At 38.1% G+C, this 17,628-nt stretch overlaps 1 protein-coding gene across 3 annotated transcripts in view; it reads left to right on the forward strand.

Annotated features, from left to right (window-relative positions):
* The window catches only part of cdc42bpb (CDC42 binding protein kinase beta (DMPK-like)), a 202,896-nt gene that overhangs the window by 175,851 nt on the left and 9,417 nt on the right, over nt 1-17,628 (forward strand). For 2 of the 3 annotated variants that reach the window (XM_067991767.1, XM_067991768.1), the window contains 14 exons: nt 409-507; nt 2,049-2,123; nt 2,421-2,526; nt 2,813-2,949; nt 4,277-4,416; nt 6,223-6,304; nt 7,000-7,216; nt 7,326-7,388; nt 7,644-8,240; nt 13,453-13,550; nt 13,658-13,742; nt 15,135-15,255; nt 15,373-15,490; nt 16,788-16,896. In XM_067991767.1, coding sequence (XP_067847868.1) covers nt 409-507; nt 2,049-2,123; nt 2,421-2,526; nt 2,813-2,949; nt 4,277-4,416; nt 6,223-6,304; nt 7,000-7,216; nt 7,326-7,388; nt 7,644-8,240; nt 13,453-13,550; nt 13,658-13,742; nt 15,135-15,255; nt 15,373-15,490; nt 16,788-16,896 — 2,047 coding nt within the window. Of the gene's footprint in view, nt 1-408; nt 508-2,048; nt 2,124-2,420; nt 2,527-2,812; nt 2,950-4,276; nt 4,417-6,222; nt 6,305-6,999; nt 7,217-7,325; nt 7,389-7,643; nt 8,241-13,452; nt 13,551-13,657; nt 13,743-15,134; nt 15,256-15,372; nt 15,491-16,460; nt 16,650-16,787; nt 16,897-17,628 lie in introns of all 3 variants that reach the window. The other variant, XM_067991769.1, reaches the window with a different exon arrangement.

Below are 17,628 nucleotides of genomic sequence, written 5' to 3' on the forward strand. Positions count from 1 at the left end.
CAAGCGTCTGCATTCTGGCTGATCTATGGATCGAAGAACCTTCCTGTGTCTTGCAGACATTTGGTCTGCAGCTTCTATTTGAAGTTTAGTGAGGAAAGGTAGTTCTATCTTAAACTCTATTTCTAGAACACATTTACCGTGCGTAACTTTAGCCATAAATAAAAACACAGAAGTCTTCAAAATTGAAATACACTGCATCATAACATCAGAAATGTAATGATTGTAAAAAGAATGTTGCATGGGTACAGTTTTTTATACTTTAAAATTTTTAATGAAATTTTGTAAAGATTTGAGCAAAGCAAATGATCATATCTGACTTTTTTCAATTGGAGATAATATTCAACTAAAGCATTGATTTGATACAGTTTCTTTACCAGAGTCTTATTTAAAATTGTTTATTTTCTACAGAGTGGTTCCATTAGTGAGTCTGACATAGGAGGCCTAAAACCAGAAGCATCTTCCCATTCTCCATCACCATCACTTTCTAGTAATGTGGAACGAAGGGATGTAAGTACTGTAAGATCTGTCACACTGATAGAAATATTTTCTGTTAAAGAATTCAGCTTTGCAAATGCTGTTAAGCCACTTGCAGCATTTTTTTATGGAATATAATATTCTCCCAAGAAGATTGATTGCTTACCCTTTTCCTAACCCAATTTACTGCTTTCCTGAATGTGCCGAACCTTGTTGGGTACAGCTTCAGCTATTCTTCATGTATGAACCTAGATTGGCAGACTGTTTTACCGTGGAGGACATTGCAGCCAAGTCGCATCCTCTTTCCACCTAACATCTGCATAAACACACTTTACATCAAAGGTGACCAGGTAGTAAACAGGAACTGTTATTTACTCCTCCCTAGCCCAGTGGCATTGAGCTGAATTGTTGTACTGCAACTGCCATCTAGCTAACAACACAGATTGGGAATCAAACCGGGGCCTTCTGGACTGCATGGCATAGTGCTACACGAGGCCGTGCTTTTACCCACTCGAGAACATTTTTGTAGATGGGGGGAGGGAGCAGGTTGGTATGGTGGGGTCTGCACCCTTGGTGTTGACCTGCTCTTTTTTTCCTCCTTCCACCAGGCTCCCTGGCCACTGGAACTTGCTCAGCCTTCCCCGTTCTTGAAGCATTGAGATGCAATCATGAAGCATGATTGTAAACTTGTCATGCTGCAATTATTGCTCTCTCAGTAGTGAAGCTGCAATACTTCTACTGACACGTGGGTGTAATTATAGTATGGCAAGTTTATATAGGCAGTTTTCATTATAAATATGGACATCAGAATTTATGATTAAGAAAATTCACGGTGAATGCATGCAGATGTACGATTTTTAATCTATCAATGGATATTTAGGGAACATGTAGATATTGGATGTTTCCATGTATAAAATGAGGGAGACTTAGCTTTACGAAGACTGACAGTTTATGTATGTTGTCTCTTGCAAGATGATCTCTGAAAACCAGGGAGCAGGATGAGATCTCTGTGTGAGAGCAGTAACTTCTACAGTAATTGCAGGAGTCTTGTACTAAATTGCCAGTTAAGCCTTTTTGGCATAGAATATGTTGATTTTGTCACCAGAAGGCTTAAGTGACATCATTTGCAGAGGTGCAATAGTTTTAGTTAAATAACACATTACATTTTAATTTGTCTGAGATTTTAATTTAACAATATACGCTACATTATGAAGAGTGACTGAATATTTTGTGACCTGAAACAAGTGTCTTTGATTGGGCTTTAAGGATATTGGCCCTCTAGTGGAGTGGGGATTAAACATCCCATCACGCTGTGGCATTGTGTATCAGTATACCAATATGTTGTGCTTTGCACCTTCAAAAATGCCGTGTTCAAAGCTGCCTGAACTGACTGTGTAATATAATTCCAGTATAGTTATATATGATCACTTCACAATGTCCAGATTCTTAAATAAATTTGACTTGCAAAAATGTTTTAACCAACAGAATAATGTCAGCTTTTCTATCACTAGTGTTAAAATCATAAGTTGTAGTAAATCCATGCTCAACATTTGCTTTTTCTTTGTAAATTTCAGGAGCCAATAACACCCCAGCAAACTGCTCCTGCTGCTACATCTCCTATATTTGTACAGCCTACTCCTTTGCCTAAGGTAACTTTATATAGTTATCAGGAATAGACATTAATCTAAAAGTCCAAGCCTCATCTGCATTTGGTCTTGTTGATCAGACTCGAGCCAAGTTTTACTTATTTCAGAATAATTTCTGTAAAATGTTTGTAACAAAGGTAAAGGTGCAAAATGACAGTTTGGAATGCACTGAATCAACCTGAAAATTGAACTAGTTCACTCAATCCTATTCAGTAGAGATGTAAACTTATTTTTAATTTAAAAAAAAAACTGCTATATCAATTAATGTCAGATTTTGTACCTTTCTCTTTAATTCCACAGCCAAAAGCCCATCAAGTCAGTATCAGAACTTTCTCGAGCCCTACACAGTGTAGCCATTGTACATCTCTAATGGTGGGTTTAGTACGACAGGGATATGCCTGCGATGGTGAGTGAAACATTAGCGTTATCTATTCTAATACTTTTGACATTCTTGAGATTTAATGTTTGAGATATACAGTATAAAATATAGAAATTTGACTTGTGTAACTTATTCTTAACCTATATTTTTTAATTCAACAAAATGGTGATAACATAGTTGAGTGAAAAATTGTGCAGTCATTAGATAATAACTAAATTTCTGTTCCGTATGCTCAATATTACTAATGTTGCAATAACATCTAATGTGCTTTTTATTATACATCTCCCTCAATATAACTTTTATTGTTCCATAGTATGCTCATTTATATGCCATGTCTTATGCAAGGACAGTGCCCCTCAAGTATGCCCTATTCCATCTGAGCAAGCGAAGAGGCCACTTGGAATAGATGTTCAGAGGGGTATCGGAACAGCTTACAAAGGCTATGTAAAGGTATGGAAATAAAACTCTTTGGATAAGATGTTGAATTTATGGTAAAGGTTACACAGATTGCTACACAAGCATATTCACAGTGTATATTCAATATTAGCACATTGGTAGGATTAACACAGGGCTGAAAGAGCTTGGGTTTATTGATAAGACAGTTATTGCACTTGGCACTTTGAAAAGATGGTCCATGTTAATTTACTTGATTTTGGATACTATTACAGTATCTACAGTGCTGCTTGCTCCCAGTACTTCACAGGTAAAACAGACCATACAGTTCACCATCATCTATATGAGTATCAGTTGTGACAGATAACCAACCTTGACCCCAATGTTCAAATAGCCTTCCAATCCTCATTGCCTAAGGGAGAGAGCCTAGCATTAACTAAGAACCACAAGGGTTAACCAAAATGACATTATAAGTACTCAAGTGAGTAAATGCACTGCCGTGTGATATTGTGCTGAACTGACCAGAAAGATACCAAGCATGATCCCTAATCTGTGGTGAGTTAGCCGATCTCAACCAGAGCAGCCTCAGTGTCCCCTACCTGGGAAAGGGAAAAATCAACTAGAAATCCTGTTCACAACCCAGCATACAACCCAATTCAAAGCCCAGATAGTACATTATGAGCATCAGGTAAATTCAGGTTTGGGTTTATAATAGCCCCATATTCAAATAGCCTGCTAATCCTCACTATCTAAGTTTATGCATAACAGATGACTAGTTGGGCACCCTTACCCAAGAATGAGTCGCCACTTTCAGAAGGGATGCAAACAGGGAATGGAGAAATTAAAAATGAACGATCTTATTCAGTCCACTATTTTTCTCAGATTCACTTTTTAGTGTTAAATAGCTGACTGACGAGCATGCCTCATTTGCTGATTTGGTTAATGACTCAAAATGCAAGGGATCCTTTTGTTGAGAAATAGAAATCAAACTGATTATTAGATCCATTTGTGCTTTTAATTTCATAAACTACAACTATGGTTGCTTTTGAAATAGCAGAAAAATAATTAGTACATAGCTGTATTCAGGTTTGATGTTCCATTGAGGCACTTTTGGGGGAAGCCAGAACAGAATTTTATTCTTAAATGATATTGTGTATTTTTTTCCAAAATTTGTATTCTTAATAAATTTTGAAAGGGATAGTTGTCTGAATCTGAATAGTGGAGTAGAAAGATAACAAAGATTCAAAACAGAATTAGAAAAGAAAATTGCCCTTGCAAAAGTTCAACAAAAAATTGAGACGGGGGCTTGTGCAAAAGTTCGTGTTGAAATTTCATGATCATTTGACAATCTTTAATTTTTTTTTCCCTTACTGGCATTCTTAAGGTTCCTAAGCCCACGGGGGTGAAGAAAGGTTGGCAAAGAGCATATGCAGTGGTTTGTGATTGTAAGCTTTTTCTGTATGATGTAGCTGAAGGCAAATCTATGCAGCCTGGAGTTGTTGCTAGCCTGGTGCTGGATTTGAGGTAAGTTTTCAGATTTAGAAATAGTAAAGTGTTGACGAATAAAATGTAGATTAGTATTTTGACTCTTAAATTCTCAATCCTTTCCATTCAAAGAAGCAATGGATAAGTTGGATTACAGTGGTATCCATCCATTGATTTGTGGGTAGTTACTTGACAGTTACAGAAATTAAGCATACTTTTTGTTAAGATTTTCCTTGTCACTTCTAAAATTGTGTTTGTTGCAATGAATCTGAAAATGACTCAGCAATTGTAGCTTTCCATTGCTTTATGAATCCTAAATATTGCAAATTTCAGGTCTCTATCAATATTCTCTTGGGTTCCGCATCACTAAGCACTGCTGTAAGCAGACCTCAATTCCTTGCCATCCTCTACCTTCACTGCCCAACATCTAGGCATATGATAGTGTGACCTGGAGGTCATGATCATGCAATCCTCATTGTGTGAACTAGATACTGAAGTGTCTCATATGACCCATGTGTTTCTCCTGTCTTGTTTGAGGGGAACTGATACACTGATGAGATGAGGCCAATTGTCGACAAATAAACTGATTTTGAATGTAATATGTGAACAATAAAATAAAGTTTACAGCAAATTCCATTCAATTTCATAATACTTCTCATAACATAGAAAATAACAAAACATATTACACTATCTGTGTTAGCGGGCTCTCTTCCGCAATTGATACTAGCTGAATTGCTAAATTTAAATCTGAGATAGATAGCTTTTTGGCAACCAAAGATATTACGGGATATGGACCAAAGGCAGGTATGTGAAGTTAGATCACAGATCAGCCATGATCTTATCAAATGGCGGAGCAGGCACGAGGGGCTGAATGGCCTACTCCTGTTCCTATCTCACTTCACTAACCAGCAAATCTCTGAAACTAGTCAACGCTGAACTTAAAAAGAGTTCTCGGCCTTTGTGTCTGACTTTCATTGCTGAATACTGCTGACTCGACAGAAAGCTAAAAACTTAACCTCTGACCCCCACCCCCTCAGCTCTCCTTGCCTGGGGATCAACCAGTCAAACTGCTATTTAAACCTGCTACAGTCTGCCTAGGTGTGGGCTCCTGGCAGCTGTCCCCTTCACCCCACAGGGCTCACTTCAATGAAGCCATTCCAGCATATTATTTGTGAATGTTTACTGGAAGGTCTTAACTAGCCTCTCTCTCTCACTGATGTGGTATGCAGGAATCATCATTTCTGAAGCTGGTTCACGTTGACCTATGTTCCCAAATGCTTGTGTGTTGATTTTAATCCCTCGTGCTAAATTCAAATTAATAGAAATATCTCCATATAAATTAGCCCAAATTCCTCTTTGTCAAATAGTTTTGTCAAATTCAGTATGTGAATTATTTCACCAAATGAATTCCTTCTCAAAAATACGCCGTTTCTTTGGGGTTTTCACGAATATTCCACCAGAGTTATGTGGAGAACCCCATAATCTTTAATTTAACTGAATCTGAAGCTGTTTAATAATTTGGGATTATCTTGGAGTATTTTCTAATTAAAAATAATTATGGGGTCCTGCAGCTTCCAATGATTATCTGTAAAATTTGTTTCTAAACCATGCTTCATCCACCATTTTATTTTTACCATCTACTCTCTGTTGTCAAAGGACCAATGAATGTCTAACTGTACGTGGGAAAGGTCGCATGTATGGTTTATTTTTGCAGAGGGTTGGGAAGCTGGTAGAGAGAGAGTATACCTTTTGTAAAATCTGTGTGCTTTTCTCCCTCAAACTTTACTTAATGTTACAATCAAATTTAAAATTTGTTGTGGTAATCCAGTAAACTTTTATTTACAGAGATGAAGCCTTTTCTGTGAGTTCAGTATTTGCATCGGATGTAATTCATGCTACCCGAAAGGATATTCCTTGCATTTTCAAGGTTAGCATTAATCTCTCAATAATGAATTTTAATTATGCAGTTCTTGTGGCTCTTACATTGTCTACATTGAGACTGGGTGCAATGAAAGTATATGTATTGTGATTGGAAGTTTTGGTAATGAATGGCAGCCCTTGATCTGTGTACTGATTTCATACTTTGAATGAGGAGTAATGGAGCCTGGCCTCAAATCCATCTTAGATGGTAGGGGTGAAATTATCCTTTTCCTGGCATCTGAGAGAGTCCTACAAGAAGTGACTTTGGTGAGTCACGGTGCACTTCTATCCCTAAGTGGGCAGTCTCTGTCAGAAAGGTCGTAAAAGTATAGCAAATGAAAAACTTCACACTAATTTAGTGGGAATTCTTTTCTGGTCAAAGCTGGAGTAGTCAGTGGGATTTTTGCTTTTACCTGTCCTTGCTTTAATGCTGAAATTCTGTTTCAAATTCAGTATCACTCCATTCTCCCAACACTGACATCCCTCATATATTAATGTAAATTTTTGAAAAAAATTCAGTGGCACAGTGTTCCAATACACTGTATTTTGAAGGAGTAGGATGGAAACTATTAAAACCAGTGACATAAAAAGATAATGTTCTGTATCACACTGAATTTACTTCACACCCAGAAAGGATGATAATTAGTTTTTTGAATTTGTATAATCAACACAAATATAATTACACCAGCTTTTGTTCTGCAGGTGACAACTGCACTCCTGTCCTCACCATCAAAGAACTGTTCACTGCTAATTCTGACAGAAAGTGAAAGTGAGAAGAGGAAATGGGTTGGAATCCTAGAAGGATTGCAGAATATCCTGCAAAAAAATAAACTTAGAAACAGAATTGTATATATTCCACAAGAAGCATATGATAGTACACTGCCTTTTATTAAAACAAGTTTATCTGCTGCTGTTATAGGTAAGACTAGTTGATGTATTCTTCCTGGATAAAGAGAATATAAATTCTAATACTAATTCTTACAATTTATTTTTGCAAAATTAAAACTCTGTTTTTGTGCTTCTCCTAGATCGTGAGCGTATAGCTCTGGGCACAGAGGAAGGACTGTATGCGGTAGAGCTAACGCGAGATAGTATGTTACTAAATATCAATTTACCTTTTTTAATTTGGGTTTTAGGCAGTTTTTAATTCAGTAATTACAACTGAACAGTAACATTTTTCAGAGAATGTCCATGATTGTGAAAGATTTTTAAAAAGAAAGTAGAAATGAACTTTTGTAAACTTGGTTCACTTAATAAATGATGAAAATGAACCTTAATTACATTTATTATAAATTTTGAATGCAGGAAATTTTGCAGTGCTTATAATTAATCTTCTCTGATTGCAGTGATAGTTCGAGCAGCTGACTGTAAAAAAGTCTACCAGATTGAGCTTATTCCCAAAGAAAAACTCATTGTCCTTATCTGTGGCCGAAACCGACATGTTCACTTTTATCCGTGGGTTGCTTTTGATGGACCTGAGACCGTCTTTGATATTAAACTTACTGAAACAAAAGGCTGCCAGACTATGGTTTCTGGATCTTTGCGGCAGGGTATTGTGTGCTGTCTCTTTGTGGCAGTGAAACGGCAAGTCCTGTGCTATGAAATTAGCCGAACTAAACCCTATTACAAGAAATTCAATGAAGTTCAGGCCCCAGGCAATGTGCAATGGATGACTATCTTTGAAGAAAGACTTTGCGTTGGCTACCCTTGTGGATTTTCGCTGCTTAACGTCCAGGGAGATGGGCCTTCCATTAACCTTATAAATCCATTGGACTCATCGCTTGCATTTCTCTCGCAGCAGCCTTTTGATGCTCTTTGTGCTGTGCAGCTTAGCAATAAAGAGTACTTGCTCTGCTTTAGCCATGTTGGTGTATATGTGGACTTGCAAGGCAGAAGGTCACGAATGCAAGAGCTGATGTGGCCTGCAGTTCCTGTTGCCTGCGGTATGTATACATTTTCTGCTCTGTGTACCAGTTGCCATTACGTTGTATTTTAGTGTGTTTTTTCTGTTGATCCAGATCTTTTCTCCCTTTTAGTATTCACGTGCCAATGTGAGGCTGTTAAATGCATTACTTCTGCAATATTTCCGAAACTGCTTTTAAACATCGAAGCATACTTAACGATTACGCATTTGATTGTTCAATTAAATTAACATTGTGGAATTTACGTTTCAAAAAGATTTTATGTATCTACTGTCTTCTAGGGTGCATAAAGCACTCTCAAATATTCATCCAAAATATTTTGTACTAAAACAAAGATTATTTAATATGCAGAATATTACAACACAAAACCGATTCGGGTTGTTCAGTTAGCTGAATAACTCTTCGAAACGGAATACGTAGGCAAGTAATTTGTCTACTCAAACAGCCATCAAAGCACCAATCCAGAAAGAACTGTCATCACAAGCATATTTTTAAAAAATTATATCCTGGTAGAAAATGCTAAATGCCCATGTAATACATATTTCTCTTGTTTTAATATCTGTTTTTTGGAGTGTACATTAGTTCCACGCTGTTGGAATAATACTGCAGTGTCAGATAGCTAGTTAACTTATTAAGGAGCAAGTTTTACCATCTGAGTGCCTTTTTTTTTAAAAATCAAACGGGTACCAGGAAATGATTGACTTTGAACACTTGGTTTTCTTTTTAACATTTTGGCCCTAATGTTCTCCCCTTCTGTCCTTTGGTGACTCATGCCAGAGTATAGTTTTATGGAATCCAACATCCCTCTGCTACTTGACCAAGTGCCTACCCTTCATGTATAAGTCTAGACAGTATCAGAATGTGTTTCAAGAAATCAGCCTTATCCCTTCTTCCTCCAAAACCCACATGTACACTTTCCAGCAGAGATCACTGGATAGTGGAAATCTGGGCTGATTGTCTCTCACAGCTACCCCTTGCTCCTGCCAAAGGCTCAGAGCAATGAGATGAATTGTAGCCCCCCATTACACTGGCTGAGATAAATTAACTTAGTACACATCAGAGATTGAACTGTAAACATTCCTGGTCTGCATGACTCAGAATACACCAAGCAGATTATTTACCCGCTAAACTGTTGGAAAGGCTTTGTACTTCTGATTTTTATCCAGAACAAACATGGGTGCCCTTCAGTACCTCACTCAAGTCTTTTTTATTCATGTATCAGTAGACTATTCATGCACTGAAGTAGGTTTCTTCACTTCTAAAATAATTTCCCCATGGTATCATCAGCATTCAGTGTTGGAATAAGAAATAAGATGGAAAGAATTTCAAAAAGGGATGTTACAGATCATCTGAAATCTTAACTTTTTTTTAAAAAAAAGCTCATAGTAAAACTCTGTGTTAGAAACTTCAGGTCTGCTTTAGACATTCTCCCGGGTTCAGCAGTACCGCACACTCCCCTATGTGTCCAAACATCTTACATTCATGAGTGTGCTTGTACTGCCCAATATCCAACCAAAGATAATGTAGCCTGGAGGCATAATAATGGGACCCCTTGTGATCTGAACTGGATATTGTGTCTTTCACGTGTCCTCACATGCGCTTCTCCAATCTTTCAATAGATGAACCAAAAACACTTCAGGGAAACTATGCAGATATGAAATGGCAAACTACTTCATTTCATTGACAGCAACTGAGCATAACAGTAAGAATCAAATTTCATCTTAATCCAGCTAACTTCAGATCCCTCATTACAAACAAGAAAAATAATTTTAAAAATACACCACACTATCACTATTAGCAGACTCAGGTTTTCATGGTCAACCTTCTGGTTCTGGACTTAAGATGAGTGAATTATCCATCACTAGGCATTGCTCTTTGTCTTTTTCTCATTGTGTTCCCAGGAAATGGGAGGGTTGTTCTCCTGGCTAGTTCCCTTTTCAAGAATTCACTCAAAGGCATATGTTTGAACATGTTGTCATGTCCCAGATCCATGCCCATCTTTTGTGCAACTCCCTGTTTGAATCCTTCCAATCAGATTTCCACCCTTTCCACAACACTGAAAAGGCCCTAACCAAGGTCACGAATGACATTCTCTGTGACTGTGACCATGGTGCATTATCCTTTCTTTTACCACCTTCATCTTCTGCAACCTTCAAAATGATTGATCGCGTGATCCTCCTCCAAAGCTTCTCTTGCAGTCCCACTAAGGTGGGGAATGGGTTCACTTGGTTCTACTCTTACCTATTTGATTGTAGCCAGTGTGCCTCTAGCAATGGTTTCTCTTCCTACTTCCTCATTATCCCCTCTGGAGACCAGCAAGGATCCATCCTTGGCCCCTCCTCTTCCTCATCTACACATTGCCCCTTTGCAACATCATCTGAAAATGGGGATCAGCTTCCACATGTCCACTGATGACACCTAGTTATATCTCTGCACCACTTCTCTCAACCCCACCACTACCTCTGTGCTCCCAAACTGTTTGTTTGTCATGTAGTCTTAGATGAACCAGCACAGATTAGTTACATGCAAGTCGTGTTTGACCAGTTTAATAGTTTTTGAATAGGTGACTGGGTAAAGGGAATATAGTAGGCATTCAGTAAGGTGTCTTGTATAAGAGGAAATGTAGCAGCTTGGATAGAAAGTTGGTTGATGGGACAGGAAACAAAGGATTGAGATTAATGAGTATTGCTCAAATTGAAGAAGGGTTGGGAGTGGTGTACCCCACAGGTCAGTGCTGGATCCACTTTGCTCTTGATTTATTTATGGATTTGTACTCTGACATGGGGATAACAATATTGAAATTTGTTGATGACATAAAAGTAGGGGATTTGGCAAACAACTAGGCAGACTTTTAAAAAAAAATCTTCAGGAGGATATAGGTTAATGGCATGGACAGACAGGTAGTAGGTGCAATTTAATGTAGAAAAGTGTGATGTGATACATTTTGGGATAGAAAATGGCAGTATATATTCAATGGAAAGATGCTGAAGGGTTTGGATAACTGAGACCCAGTGGTTCAAATACATAATTCCCTGAAGGTCCAAATGCAGGTACGTGAAGCTTAAAAAAAAAATGGCTAGTAGCAATTTGGGTTTTATAAATATAGGCATAGGGGTATAATAGTAAAAAGGTAATACATTTGTACAAGAGAATGGCTAGGCCACAGTTAAGAGTACTGTGTGCAGTTCTAGGTGCCCATTATAGAAAGGAGCTTAAAGCCATGGAGATCATATTGCATAGATTAAGCAGGATGATGCCATGGATATGAAACTATACTTATGAGGAGAGATTTGAGATATTTGGACTGTTGCCACTGCAGCAGAGGAGGCTAAGAGACTTAATAGAGATTTTGAAAACAATGAAGTGTATTTGCAGGGTGAATAGGGAAATTTTGTTTTCTCTGGGGAGTCGGTGACAAAGGGTCATCAATTTAAAATGTGTCAGTGAGAAGAAAAGTGAGGAGTTTTTGGAGCATGAAGTGTTTTTTCTTTCATTTGTAAATCTGATCGTTACTTCAATTTCAAAGTCACTATTACTTGAATTTTGTAGAAAACTGAATTAGCTAAGCTGGTGTGTAAGTTCTGGCTTTGTGTAAGCAACAAAACCATGTGACAAGATATGAGGTTCCTCAAATTCTCTAAAATATCAATTTTGGAGGCATTCCTGGAGCAGTTATTGGAAATCTTTATTAAAAATCAAATATGAGCTTCACTAGTTTATCTAGTTGAAAAGCTGAGACATAAAGACGGGGACTATCCCAAGTTTGATCCTGGGTCTGTGCTGACTTAGCTGATCCCAGCCATAACAGCTGTATGGGCACTTAGTTCACTTCAGCACCCCAGCTTAATCAGGGGAAATCAGCCTTGTTGCTCTCTGACGACCCCTGCTGGAACATACATAAGCATCGGCTCGAAACAGAGTTTGGCCTAGCTGCAGTGTCTGCATGACTGAATAGCCTGCTGACATTCACTGACAAGGCCCAGTCATGAATAAAGGCCATTTGAGTGAGGTACAAGTGTAAGGAGCTCATGGACTTTTGTCGCCAAGCTCAAAGCTATTTGTGCAACTGCCTCTGCTGCATCTTCCCTTCCACTCTAATCCTGAACTGCTGCCTCTCTGCAGCTTCTCTTGCCCCCGCCCGTTCCCCATGATCTCCAAGCTCATTTCATCTGAGAATCACCTCTTGCTCGCTCACTCTCCTTCCAATTCAATTTCTGACCACCTAACTCCCCTTCCTGGCCATGCCAGTTGCCTTGTCAATGGTTCCTTCTCCCCTTCAAAACTGTTATTACCCCTTCCTCAGAAAACCTTCCCTTGGCCCTCTGTCCTCAGTGCCTCATCTCCAATTACCCTTTCCTCTCCAAGGTCCTTGAAAATGTAATCACAAGCTCCTTGCCCATTCTCCTGTAACTCCCTGTTCTCATCCTTCCAGACCGAGAAAGTTGCCCACCTTTTCCCTTACCACAGAACCTCAGCCACAAACTCTTATGCATGTCTTTGTTACCTCTGGTCTTTACTAAGCCAACACTCCCTTTGCTGGCCCCTCATCTTCCATCCTCCATAAACCCCAACTTATCCAAAACCCTGCTGTACATATCCTGTCCCACAGGCTCATCAGTCCAGTCTTCTGTGACCTAAACTGGATCCCTATTCCCTAACACTTCAACTTTAAATCCTTTTCCTCATGTCCTTTTATGACACCCCACCCTATCTCTGAAATCTCATACAGGCCTCTATTCCCCCTAAGCACTCAACTGCTCTGACTCTGGCTTCCTGCATGTCCTCTGCCTTCACCCCAGCATTGGCAGTAGAATCTTCACCTGCCAGGATCCTACTTTCTAGAATGCAGCTATCTCTCCACTCTTTTTAAAAAAAACTCTTCAAAACGAATCTCTCTGACCCAGCTTTTGCTCATCCATCCTAATTTCTCTTGGCTTGCTGTCTGTTTTCTTTATGCCTATCTGCGAAGCACCTTGGGATATTTGTTACATTAAAGGTGCTGTATGAATACAAGCTGTTGTCGTTGTGGGGGTTTTGAAGGGCACACAGTGACGGCTATGTACAACAGGGCATCCAGTGTCTGTGGAACCATACCCCCCCGTAAGGTGGGGTGGGGAGCAAATTGACACCGAAAGAAAAATAACTCATTTTTAACATCAAATTTTGTTGGACTTAACTTTGACTATCATATCTTTTACTGAATTTGACTATTTACTTTTTACACCTATGCTAGGTTACGCCTCTTCATATCTAGCAGTATACAGTGAGTATGGAGTGGACATCTTTGATGTGAACACCATGGAATGGGTCCAAACAATTCCTCTTGGAAAGGTACTGTATATGGTCACAAAGTCCAGTTTGGATACAACGGTCTGTTCTTAGCTGTTGCATATCTTGCATAGTACAGTACTCAGATTGGATTTTATTTTTTAAACCAGATCCGACCATTAAATGCTGAAGGTACACTAAACCAGCTCAACTCTGAACCTCCACGGTTAATATATTTCAAGAATAACTACTCAGGTTTGTTTCGTTAATTTCATAAGTTTTTTTAATTAGAGTATATGTCACGTCCTTGTGTATTGGAGAAATGGACCTTTGCTTTGTGACTATGTTTTGAAAAGTAGAATATTTGCTATTTTGTCCTGAACTCCGTAACATTAAATGTTACAGTGCAATTGGCCCCAAACACTGCTGCACCCTACCCTGTTCAGATCAGCTTGTAATTTGACTTTCTTGAGCCAGTTGCAACTGAGTAAAGATCTGATGTTCAACAAGGGATAGTTTTTGCTGTGGATCTGTGTTTAGTGGAATGTCTTGGTTTTTTTTTTAGGTAAAAGTGTAGTAAATTGTGGAATACTGTTTCTTATTTTTCATTTTAATTGAACACTTTTTAAACATTATTCCATTGACATACCACAACAATTTTGGGTTACAGCTGTTTTATTTAATAAAATTCAGCATGTACTCAATTTTATTCAAATTATGTTTTATTTGAGAATTACTGACAATCTCATTGTCAGAGAATTTATATTTTGCAAGTGTGAAAGTCAGGAATCACACATTTGAAGCAACACTTAACTTTGTGTGCGATGAAGCGTGCTGCTTTTTTCAAGAATTATCTTAAAAAAAGGTGAATGAAGTCTTTAAGAAGCCAGGGTAAATGCATTACCCAGTGTAGTACTGAGCAATATAGAGCAAAAAGGTTCCAAGCTCGATCCATGGTCTGTGCTGATTTAAATTATCTCTGCTGGGGCAGTGGTGGCAACACTACAGTAGGAGTCATTGTTCCTGTATTAGGCAAGGAAAAAAATCAACCGGGGTTCCCATTCCTAACTACTATCCCATGATACCTGATGGAAAAAACACACATGAGAATATTGAATGAAGACTAGATTGGAGTAGCCTGCCAACATTCACTATCTAGGCTCGCACATGAAAGGTCACTTGGGCAAAATTCTGAAGAGCTACCAGCGGCATCTGTTATCTTACCCAAGCATGAGTTACTATCTTTAAAACTGAAGCCAACTGGGAGGAAAATCTCTTACAGGACCCACGTGTCATTGAATAACTAAGAGTATCTCAATGGCAACATTGCTTACTAGTTACCAGTTGATGAGTTCTCAGATATTTGTTCATATGAAAGGCCATCCAGCTTTCTTGTATTTGAGAGTTATCTTTTGCTCATGAAAGGTCGATCATAAGCTTTGGAAAGATAACCTATGTGTAGATTGTAATATAGCCGTATATCCACACCATCATAAGCAGAGACTGCTTTGATTCATTCACTGATGCCCTTTAACATCTTTTAATATCTCGGCTATAATTCCACACATGAGATATAGAGGCCTCATGTCTTAATTGTCTGACACAATTGGCTTTATGATTGGCATTCATTTTAAACATTATTTACAGAGAGAGATGATTTGAATGTGCCAGATACTTCAGACAACAGCAGAAAGCAGATGCTCAGAACCCGCAGCAAAAAGAGGTTTGCTTTTAAGATACCAGAAGAGGAAAGGTTACAACAAAGACGGTAGGATAAAGTCCTTGAGCAGTGTCACAATACATGTCGTTTCAGAGATGTTGAGCCATTTTTATGACAAATTTCAGAACTTTTAATTTGCATGTATTATCTGTGTTTTCATACCAGGGAGATGCTGAGAGATCCTGAGATGCGGTCAAAGCTGATATCAAATCCAACAAACTTCAACCATGTGGCTCACATGGGACCAGGAGATGGCATGCAAGTACTTATGGATCTCCCACTGGTAAATATGAGGGAGGGACTGTGAAACTTCAATCTTTTTGTTCAACTGAAATGTTTAATTTCCATTTAGTTAGTTTTCAAACTTAGCATAGGAAACAGTGCAGAAATGTTGAGAAGTATTTTGCCCAAATTATTTTGTAAATTAGCTAAGCTGCTGAGATTACTTGTTTAATCCATGAATTTACAGCATAAGTGAAAAATGCATTCTGAGTGGGAATTAGTCTTAAAGTGCTATAAACAAATTTGTAAGTAATTAAAAATGAAGTGTTCAGAAAGGTCTCCAGCTTTATTCATGTAACAATATCACACAATTCTAAACTGTTCATTCTATACTGCATCTGAGTTCACCCATGTTTGTATTTTCTAGTTTTCTTTTTACTTTATATCCTTGTGAGCCTTCTTTCCTTTTAATTAGGGAGCATCCGTTCACTGTAAGCTTCACATTGCAATGGAAACATAATTTGTTAAATCAAGAAACATCCTGACACCAAGTAATTCATCAGGCCTTGCTTGTATAGGCTGAGCATTTACTATCAGAAAAAATGCATCTGTTATGAGGTCATGTAAAAGCAGCAATTATACTTGAAAGGTCCATTGAACATTCTGATGTTAGAGTTTAATTTCAATACTATTTAAGTTACTTTACGGTGCTGTAACAGCATTCTAGTGTGTTCATTGTAGAAAGAAAATCTTTGTGGGTTTTGAAATATTAAACTTATACAGGCAGCAAGCTAAAAATCTACTATCTCAGTTGTTAAACTTTTTATCATTCTAAAATAACCAGCATGAAAGTTGGACTTTTAGTACAATTTCTTTATGAAACAGGAAATGTTTTTGATATTCTGATTTTAATTATTGAAATCTAAAACTGTATGTTTTAAATGTTTGTGGGAATCATGGAATAGCACAATGGTTTCTTTTGATGTTTTTCCTGAGATAATTAACTAGTCTGTTTCCTTTTGTTGACTTAGCAGAATGAGTTTCCTTCCCCCTCATCCTCTCGACACCATGCCCTGATATCTCCTCCAACCAACTTCGAACACGTCTATCACATGAGCCCACTCTCTGCAGAAATCTATCTCCAGAATGATCATTCCTCACTGCAAGGCTTCCCTCTGCTCTCTTCCTCTTCCTGTCCCTCTTCCTCTTCCTCAGTCAGGGTAGGAATACCTATCCCAAAGTGCAGCTGGTTATATCCTCGAAAAACAAAATCATCTTAAGCTCAATGTTTATAGAGGTATTGAGCATTTCTTGAAAAAGGAAACAAATTGAATTTAATCTTTCACTTGTTGCTGCAGAGTGTGTCACCAGTATCACAGGATGAGCAATTAAGAGAAAAGCGTGGTTCCCATTCCAATCTTTCAAGACAACAGCGGAGCAAGCAGTACATCACACGTACAGCATCAGGTAATGACATTTGCTTTGTGTAATAACATGGTCCTTTGTATTAAATACCCTTGTATTGTACTTGGGCATCACTGACCTCATGATTAAGAAAACAAAGCACTCAAAATAACTGAATGTTCTTGCCCCACACTGCACAAGTGGAGCCGTTTGCTAATAGAAAGTCATATATAGAAATCTATTTTCACTATCACAGTAAAATAACAAATTATTGGTTGTATCTACATAGTAACTTATTTTAAGTTGTATAACTTTCTTTTTTTTAAAAAAAAATCTATTTTCCTGCCCAGCTCTATCCCCGGACATGTATTTTTGTATGGGGAGGGGGAATTGTCTTAGAATAGATTATTCATTAAAAATCCAGAAGAAAAAAGCATTCAGTTTCACCATCTTCCTCAACCTTGGCTTTAGATAAAATACTTTGATAAGAGCCATGGTAGGATTGCCTCTTCCTCGCCAGCAAAAGAAAGCAGGTAGGACAGTAATAAATCTCAGCCCTATAGATGCAAGGGGCCTGTTAAATTTGGAAACTAATGCAAATAGGCAGAATGTCCAGAACCTTCCATTCCCACATGGATGCAGAAGAACTCATTTAGAGAAGAGCACTGAATTTAGATCTCCAATGAATACAACTAGAGACTACACAGTAAAAGTTTTAAAATGTTTGTTTCCACAAGGAAGATTTGATATGATAACAGTGTCCAATATATGGTGTTTGTTAAATTGTTAACTTTG

This window comes from Heptranchias perlo, chromosome 10 (assembly GCF_035084215.1).
Source record: "Heptranchias perlo isolate sHepPer1 chromosome 10, sHepPer1.hap1, whole genome shotgun sequence".
In the NCBI taxonomy this organism is placed as follows: domain Eukaryota; kingdom Metazoa; phylum Chordata; class Chondrichthyes; order Hexanchiformes; family Hexanchidae; genus Heptranchias; species Heptranchias perlo.